This window comes from Molossus molossus, unplaced genomic scaffold, assembly GCF_014108415.1.
Source record: "Molossus molossus isolate mMolMol1 unplaced genomic scaffold, mMolMol1.p scaffold_m16_p_12, whole genome shotgun sequence".
NCBI lineage: Eukaryota > Metazoa > Chordata > Mammalia > Chiroptera > Molossidae > Molossus > Molossus molossus.
In genome coordinates, this window is record NW_023425347.1 from 64116514 (window position 1) to 64125653 (window position 9140).

At 53.9% G+C, this 9140-nt stretch overlaps 1 protein-coding gene across 1 annotated transcript; it reads left to right on the forward strand.

Annotated features, from left to right (window-relative positions):
- Positions 1 to 778: 778 nt before the first annotated feature.
- On the forward strand, positions 779 to 8054 carry LDLRAD1 (low density lipoprotein receptor class A domain containing 1). Its single transcript, XM_036257386.1, has 6 exons — positions 779 to 799; positions 1197 to 1251; positions 2957 to 3082; positions 4832 to 4969; positions 6660 to 6788; positions 7906 to 8054. Exons 1-6 carry the CDS (start codon positions 779 to 781, stop codon positions 8052 to 8054), a joined length of 618 nt encoding a protein of 205 aa, XP_036113279.1.
- Positions 8055 to 9140: the final 1086 nt, after the last annotated feature.

Genomic DNA, 9140 nt, shown 5'->3' on the forward strand with positions numbered 1-9140 from the left:
AGACACCTCTCTTCCCTTGGTCTGGGGCCCCCGACCAGGGCCCTGGTCTCCTCAGCAGAGCAATCAGGCTGCAGGGGATCTCACAACTCAGGGGTGGGTAGAGGGGTTAGTGGGGTTAGCAACCTGTCCCTACCCCTCCCCTATCACAGGCACCATCTCTAGAAAAATTGAAATGCACATGGCCACTTTTTAAGAGAACATAATTTAAAATTATATTTGCTTTATAAATTTAGTGGAAAATGCATATTCTTTCAACCTAGATTACCTATTTAATCGAACAGAACATCAATGAGACAATGACCCCTGCTTTTTAGCTCCTAGAATATTAGTTCTGGGTATTTCTGCCTGGACCTTCATGCAGCTGAGGGGCCTGAGATTCTCCAGTCTCATCACTGATGTGGAGAAGAAAGCACATCCTGAAAAGCTCCTGGGTTCAAGCCCCTACCCCTACCCCGTACTGTGTGACTTGAGGGCTGTTCCTCTCTGTACCTCAGGCTCTTTGTCTGTGAAATGGGCATGAGGATTTCAACAGCCTTGGAGCCTTGTCAGAATGCAGAGTGGGAAAAGGCTGTGGGGGAGGGGGGGCGCTTCCTGCCCTTTCCTCTGCCTGGGAGGTAGTCTGGGAAGGGACTGCCCACAGAGAGGGTGTGGCCAGGCAGGGCCTCTTGTCCTCCCTCCTCCAGGCTGCCCCTGGTGACAAGGAGGGAACCTGAGCTCAGTTCTACGCACCCAGAGACTAGAACTGGGAGCTGGGAGCTGGGAGCTGGGAGCTGGAGACATGAACAAGATCTTCCCCCAGGTAAGATTTGCCCTGAGATGGCTCCTGATCCCAGGGAGCCAACGTGGGGTGGGAGAGAAGTTGAAGCAGCTCAGCTTCCGCCTGCTCTGGAGGGGTGGGGCGGGATCCATCCACATCATGGGAGGGGGCCTCAGGGAAAGCCTCTCTGAGGAGGAGCCCAGGGGCTGGTTTGAAGGATGAATGTTTACCAAGTGGACAGTGCAGGCAAAGGCCTCCCAGGCGGAGGGCCCAGTGCAGGCAAAGATGTGGAAATGTGAAGCGGGCCTGGTGAGTTTTTTATGAGGGGCCAGTGGTTCCACCTAAGGCTCTCAGTGACTTCTGTGAAAAACTCTGGTGCGACACCATGAGGCTGGACTTCACCTCGCCGAAGCCCACCCCTCACTCTGTTCTCGGGCAGGAGGAAGTCAGTGGCAATGCTGCAGCTGGAACCAAAGTCCTCCCTGGAGAAGAAGGTAAAGGATGGAGGGTTTGGGGCCGGTGCCCTGCGGGCCCTCTCCCCAGCTAGGGTTCCCCAGGTTAAGCCATTGCTATAGAGGCACAAAGAGAGCCCTCAGACCTCTGCCCCTTATGATGGCCCCTGGTTACCTGCGTTTACCCTGTGTTTGCTGACAAGGAAACCACCCACTAGGGCTTGCAGGGGTTACCAGTTTTAGATTTGTGCTGTATCTCCTACTGTAGTCTTCTTTCCCAACACCCACTCCCCCAAGCTCCAGCCACACCAGACCACTTGCTATTCCCCACACGCCACCCACCAGGCCTTACTCCTACGCTCTCCACCTGGAATGTTCTCTCCTTGTACCCTCCCCTCAGCTGCTGGTGGAAATCCCACCCTCTGAGCAGCTGGGGCACTTGCTCACACTTCCTTAACCACACTTGCTACCTGGCTCTGATTGCTGCACAGGGACAGATCCGACCAGAAGGTGAGCAGAATAGGCAGCTCCACAAATACGAGTGCATTGGATGGAAACGACCTGCACTGACTGAATTGGGGCTCTTTCCTTGTCTCCTGGAGCTCTGGGTCAGAGTATTCCCAAAGACCTACTGTGTGCCTGCCTCTGGGCTGGACCCCGGGGACGCAGCTGCATCAGGCCTGTGCTGCTTCTTTCTCTGAAATAACTGGGCCCAGGACAGCTGTCAGACCCATACTCTCCTTTTACCCTACCCATGCTTTGCCTTCAAAGGGCAACTACAAACTTTCAGAGGGCAACGACCTGAGTTCTGACTGCTTTTGTGTCCTCTACAGAGCAGGACACCTAGTAGTTCCTCAACAACGCTTTCTTTTCTTATTTCACAAACAAGCAAAAAAGTTAAAAAAAAAAAAAAAAAAAAAGTTAAATGAGCAGGATGTCTCCTGTTATCGTTATTACCACAGTGCTTGGGATACAGCTTGGCACACAGTAGGTGCTCAATAAACACAATAGCTAAAACCTTTATAGTACTTACTAAGTGCCAAGCACTGTTTTAATATATTAACGAGCTTAATTGTCTCGACAACCCTATGGTAGGTATTATGACCCCCATTTCCCACACGAGGGAACAGGCACAGAGAAGTAAAGTGAAGTCTCAGTGGGGCCCGGCTGGGAAGTAGGGGAGCCAGGATTCCAACCAGCATCCTGGCGGGCTGCAGAACAAACAATCAGTTCGTTTCATGGAAAGGGCTCTGGTTTTGGTGGCAAATAGGTGTGAACTCGTATCTCAGCTCTGCATAAGGCAACCCCAGTCTTGTCTTCTCTGAACCTCAGTTTTCTCACCTATAAAATGTTGTTTAGAAAAATAAAAATGGCTATGAAGGGCCTTCTGTAGTTTCTGCCCCATTATAGGGACTCGAAAAGCAGGTGTCCGTCTTTCCCTGCCTCCTGAGGAGACAGCCTTGTGGAAGGACAGGAGGATGAAGGCATGGAGCAGAGACCTGGGACCCTCATCCTAACTGCCATTCACTAGCCGCAGGACTGGGGCCAGGGACTGGCACTTGGCGGGGTAGGCCCGGGAAGAAATGAGAGCGTCATAGTGGGCTTAGGGGCACCTCCTCCAGGGAACCTCTTTCTGCCTCCAGACTCCCAGGTGGGGACAAGCCACTTATAGGAAGGGCCAGAGGAGGGGGAACCCTGGGCCCGCATGCTGGCTGCTCCATCACAGGTTTCCTGCTCCACACGGCAGGCTGCAGCGCCCTCTGCTGCTCTCGCCGAGGGGCCTGCCTGTCGGCCTTCGTACTGCTCCTGCTGGCAACTCTTGCAGCCCTGATGGCCTTGGTCTCCATCCTTGGACCCCCACCACGTACACCAGGTCAGGGTGCTCAAGAGAGGGTGGGTCAGACTTGCTGAGAGGGGGTGTGGGGCACAGAGAAATGGGGGAACCTGACCCTTCCTGGCTTCTCCACGAAGTGAGTTTTGGACAGTTCCTTAGGGTGTGTGCACAGACTCGAGCACCCACACTGACATTAACATGTCTCTGAGCCTCCATCTGTAATATGAGCTATTGAGAAGACCCAGCTCTGATGACCCACCTGATTCCAGGAAGCCTGCCCTGATTCCCAGGCTGGGTTGGAAGCCCCGTCGGGGCCCCCATAGGGCCCTGACTTTCTCTTCCCCTGGCCTGGCTGTCCTGGGTGCTGCCATACATCTGTGTGTCTGTCTCCATCATGCAGCATAGAAATGTGGCTCCAGCTTCAGGGGTGAGCCCCACATGGTCCCTGCCCTCGTGGAAGTAACAGTTTGGAGAGCGACATAAACAGTAATCAAATAAGCTCATGGAGGCAGGGTTAATGGGGCGCCGAGAGTCTGGACTAGGGCCTCTAGCCCAGTCTAGGAGTCAGAGTGAGCACCTCGAGAAATGAAGGGAGCTGAAGCATGAAGGGAGAGTGGAATTGGTTAGTGGGGGTGGCAGAGGGAGCGCCATGTGTGGCGCCCTGGGGTGGGAGGGAACAGGAGGAGGAGAGACTGCAGGCAGGCCAGGGGACACAGGGCGGCAGCAGTGGCAGGCCAGGTGCCTGGGGCCTCAGAGTCTGCACTGGGAAGGAGGTCACCATCCAGCGAGACATGGGAAGGGGGTTGATCTGGGGGCAGAGTGTCACCACATCTACCTTTCTGACAGAGGGCTCTATAGCCAGGCTGAAGGGTGTTAGGGGACAAGGTGTGAGGGGTTGGGTAAATCCACAGTGTTCTTCAGGCCTGTGCAGAAACACAGCACTTAGAGCAGATGTGCACACATGAGGAGCTGCATCCACGTGCCTGTGTGTGCACGCCGGTGCCTCTGTTCATGCCTGTGCCTGCATGTGTGTATGTATGCATGTATATGTGTGCTTGTGTGTATCTGTGTGCTTGTGTGTGCACGTCCGTGTATGTGTATGTGCACTGAAGTGTGTACGTGTGTGACCATGTGAGTTTCTGAGAGGCAGTTCTGGGAGCTGAGACAGGTTCACATATGCCCAGACACACAAGCACAGCCCCGCCCTTCTCTGCAGTCTGCACGCACGGTATACACATGCTCAGCCATGGAACCAGGGCGGCCTCCCAGCTCTTCTGACAGTTTCCCTGCTGTAATCCTTTGGAACAGCTCTGGGGGTGGGTGCCCCCCTCAGTAGGACGGGAGGGAAGACTCTCAGAAGGACAGACCCATTCAGATGGCTGCCCACCAGTCCTGGACACTGGGGAGGCAGCCCCAGCCTCGGGAATGAGCTGAGCCTACAGGCCTGGGTTATTAGCAGTGTGACCGGGCCCGTCACACCTCTCTGAGCCTTCCTTTTCTCATCTATAAAATGGGGCTGTGTAAATCTCCCCAACAGTCCGATAGGTGTGTACTCTGATCCCCTTGTTGTGGACAAGGAAACTGAGGCTCAGAGAGGTCAAGTCACTGGCGCAAGGTCACTCAGCTGGCAAGTGGTAGAGCTGGGACTTTGGCCTCCAGTGCTGAGCCCAGTATCCTCCTCACTGCCCAGCCGCTTGGTCCAGCTCAGGGTGGGTCTCAGGTATGGGAACCTGGTGATGCCCTTGTGAGCACCACCCTTGACCCTCCGGGGCTTCCCCGCCCACTCAGGGGCCCAGGCCTGTGTGACCCTGACGAACAGGACTGGCTTCCTGTGCCATGACCAGAGGAGCTGCATCTCGGCCAGCGGGGTCTGTGATGGCATCCGTACCTGTCCCCACGGCGAGGACGAGGAAGAGGCCTTGTGCCGTGAGTACCTCTTCAGTCCTGCTCCTGCCCTGGGTTTTCCTCCAACTCCAACTATCCCTGCGGCCAGAATGAGGCTCAATCGTTACTGAAATTACCAGGCACCTTTGTGTCCTCAGGCCTGGGACACCTGCCCCCACCTGCCCCTACCTGTGCACATATGTATGTGCCCACATTAGGGAATGCCTTCACTCTGTCCATGCCCAGCGACCTGTATTCCAACTTCATGGCAAAGTTCAAGTGTTACCTCCTCCAGGAAGCCTTCCCTGACTCTCAAACTAGGTTAAGGTCCCTCCTTAGGGCTCCCACAGACCCTGTGCTTCCCTGTGTCCCAGCCCTAGTCACCTTGGTTGTCACTCTTCTTGGCACTTTTGCCATGGCCATCAGACTGTAAACTCCTCTGGGGCAGGCCTGGTCTGCTTGACCTTAGGTCCCTACTCCTGGTACCGGGCATGCCACGGTGGGGTATTCAGAAAGATTTGCTGAACAAATGATGGAATGAGTGAGTAAATGAATGAGTGAATGAGAAAATCTTGTCCCAGACCTTGAAGACCTGACAGTTCGCAGGAGAGAGGAGCCAGGGCGCTGTCCATGTGGAAGGGAGAGAGTTCGGGGTTGAATGGGTGGAGTAGGGGAGTCAGTGAGGGGAGGATCATTACATCATAGACCCTCAAGACTGGAAGAGATCTTAAAAGTCATCTAGTTATGTCCCAGCTCATGCCCAAATCCTCTCTATAACAAACCGAACAGAGGCCACCCAGCCTCTGCTTGCATACTCCTGGGATGGGGAGCTCGTTACAACTTGAGGCAGCTACTCCCATCATTGCGCGGTTTTTCCGTGGGAATGTCTCCCATTAGCATCCTGGATTGGTTCCAACTCTGCCCTCTCATCAACCCCTGCCCCCCAATGAACCACATCTCAGTCGATCTCTATGATGGTGGCACTGCATGAATTCAGAGATTGCATTTTTGCCTCACGTAAGTGTCCCGTTCCCTGGGCCACACCCTGAGCTCCCAGTCATCCCCATTGTGAGCAGCCTTCTCCGTCCACCAGTACTCCACGGAACACATACCAGCTGCCCATGTCCGTCTCCCTGGACCAGCTCCGGAAGCAGCATGACACTTTGGACTGGCTCTAGTTAGTCCAAGGAACAAAGAAGGCTTTTCCCCTCCCAGGTGTGGGTTATACCTCTAGTGATGTGGCCTGAGTTTGTGTTAATTTTAGGTAGCCTTGTCACACTGCTGCCTAACACAGAACTCACATGCATGAAGGATCTCTGACTCCCTCTCACTGGGTATGTGAACACATCCTCTGAGTTCTGGGACCCATTTGTTTTGTTATGTTCCAGTTGGAGAAGGGTTCCTGGAGATGAAGGAAGTTGAACCTGGACTTGAAGTGGAATGGTTTTGGACAGGTGTCAAGGACATTTCTGGAGGAAGGAAAGGGCAGAGAGGGGCTGCATATGAGTTGAGCAGGGAATGAGGAAGGGAGAGGAGGCTCTCTGGGCATCGTGTTGGATGTACAGGGAAAAAACATTTCTCTCCTTTTGACTCAACCTTCTTCCTGGGATGGATGCCTGGTGACCCTGAGTTTGGCAACTGCCCAAGGTGACCAGGACAATTCTCCTCCAGCTAGCCCGGAGACAGCTGGGACCAGATGTGGACTTCCTCCTGCCTCATCTGTCCTCTGTAGGAGATGTGCCCCAGAGTCTCCCCAGCTTCCTCGTGGCCCGCTGTGGAGACCCAGCTTCCTGGATCTACTCAGACCAAAAATGTGATGGAACCAACAACTGTGGGGACTGCTCAGATGAACTGAGCCCAGGTAGGGGTCTGGACACAGGCTGGGCTGCAGCAGGTGGCCAGGCAGTGACCGGAGGGCAAGGTTGACCAAGGAATCTCTGAGGTTCCTCCTGTACCCGCTCCTTGCATCCTAGAAAGTTGTTCGCCCCTGCCTGGTTGCCTCCAGTAGTGGGGTGCTCACTACCACATCAAGTGGCTCCTTCTGGAGCTTGATTCTTCTGTGGCTCAGAGGGTGATTATGCAAGAAGTATGGATATGGCCCAATGAGGGTTTGAACATGGGTTTCCCTCATCTTCTCTGCACCTCCCAACAACCCTGTGAGGAAAGTAGGGCAGGAATCACTGGCACAAATTTACATGTGGGTAAACTGAGGACAGAGAAGAGAAGGGACTTGATACAATGACTGATAGGAGGGGAGCTTGGTACACTCTCCCTACCAGGTCTCCTGACTCCAAGTCCGTGTCTTTTCACTGCGCCAGATCCTTTTCATTCTCTTCCCCAGTGTTCAATCAACAAACGTGGGCGAGACACTGTTTGGGGCTGGGCCTGTGCCAGGTTCTGCTGGAGGGCAGTCAGGAGTCAAACAAGACTCACATCATGCTGGTGCCAAAGGAAGTGATGAGAACCTGCAGAGCTTTTCCTTGGGAAGGGAGGTGTGAGAATCAAGGGAGACTTAGAAAAGGCAGTATTAGGGAAGGGACAAGGTTTCAACAGACAGAGGCTGAGTGTACAGGGGAGAATGCTGGAGTCCAGGGCGCAGGACCAAGGAGGGAAGTCCATGAGGCTCCCTCAGGGAGTCCTAAGGGGGCTGTGTGGCTTAGGGAGGAAGGGAGGGAGGAAGGCTGGACTAGACCATACGCACTTGTTCAAATTTGAACACTGACCCTGTGCCTGGCACTATTCCTTAATAACAACCTTGAGTAGCTGAGGAAACTGAGACTCAGGGTAAGAGACTTGCTTGAGTCACACAGCCCATGAATTGGGATCTAGATTCTCTCTCCCACCAGGAAATAAGGAATATAGTCAACCCATGTCAGATGGGATGGGGCTCTGGGAAGCCATGGCAAGTGTCAGAGCTAGGGGTGCCTGGGCATTCCAGGACACTACAGCTGCTCTTTTGTTGGCTCTTGTCCCTGCAGTGACTGCATGCCCACCTTGTGGCCCTGGATGGTGGCGCTGCCCCCCAACTGTTTTCAAGTATTGTGACTGTATCCCGAGGAGCCTCTGCCGGGACCTCGTGCAGCACTGTTCCGACTGGTCCGATGAGAACGCCTGCCCTGGGCCCTGAGCGGCACCAGCCCAGAGCACGAGGCTGGTTGAGTGGCACTAGTAATCCTTCACATGAACGCCAAATCAAAGAACACGAGGGCAGGAAGGAGCCTTCAAAATTGTCTAGTGAGATCTACACACTATTATCTCTGAATAAGACTTGCCTCTCCAGCTTTCAAAATGTTCAGCCTCTCCTTGAATGCCTCCAGGTACAGAGAGCTCACTATCATGATAGGCAGCTCCTAACAAAGGTGAGGGGGATCTGCTTTCACCATCGTAGGCTGCCTCTGGGGCCACACTGAGGAAATCTCTCCAAGACAGACTTGCAGATCCTGACCTTACCGCCCTTAGAGAAAAGACGAGTCTGGGCTCCAACACCAAGCTGAGGAATTTAGCCCTTACGTGGGGTGTGTGCCACTTCCGGCCCCTTTGGTACCTGGGCAGATCTTGCTGGGCTTGGCTATAGCCTTAGCATTTCTCTCATCTCGGTAATCCCAGCAGGCCCTACTGACTGATCACAGGAAACAGCACCTGAGCCGGGCCTTTGTCACCCTGCCAGTGGGAAGCCAGCCTGGAGGCTCCAGAACCGTAGAGTAGAAGGTCTCGAGAAAGAGCAGCCCTTCTGTCCACCCCATTCTCCGCCCTGCCACCCCCCTCCACCCGGCGACCATGCCCAGACAAACAGCCCAGGGTTCTTGTAGATCCCAGAGCCTGAGTGAATGAGATGTTTCTCTGCATACCTTTCCAGCTTCACAACACCCAGACAGACAAGGATGGATGCTCCCATTAAACAGATGAGGAAACTGAGGCTCAGAGGGAGAAATGACTTGCCCAGGATCATACAGCAATGTCAGTGCTAGAACTGGGACTCAAATATAGTCTATGGTATCCCAACCCTGAAACCTTTCCTGCTACCAATATGATTATATCTTGGCTTGTAGGGGAAGGGGGAGGGGCATGCAGAGTCCCTGTGTAGTATTTTTTAAATTAGCTTGAGGGTCAGAAAGTGTCCCACCCTTATTCTGAAAGAGAGACTTGGAATCTGGCCAACACGAGCGTTCCTATTGAGGGAGACAGACATACCCCATTGAACATTAATAAAATC

Excerpts from the sequence above, each read along its gene's own strand:
- LDLRAD1 (XM_036257386.1), top strand. The coding sequence starts at position 779 with ATGAACAAGATCTTCCCCCAG. Across the intron at positions 1,252-2,956 it reads AGTCCTCCCTGGAGAAGAAG|GCTGCAGCGCCCTCTGCTGC; the intron begins GTAAAGGATGGA and ends TCCACACGGCAG. Across the intron at positions 3,083-4,831 it reads ACCCCCACCACGTACACCAG|GGGCCCAGGCCTGTGTGACC; the intron begins GTCAGGGTGCTC and ends CCGCCCACTCAG.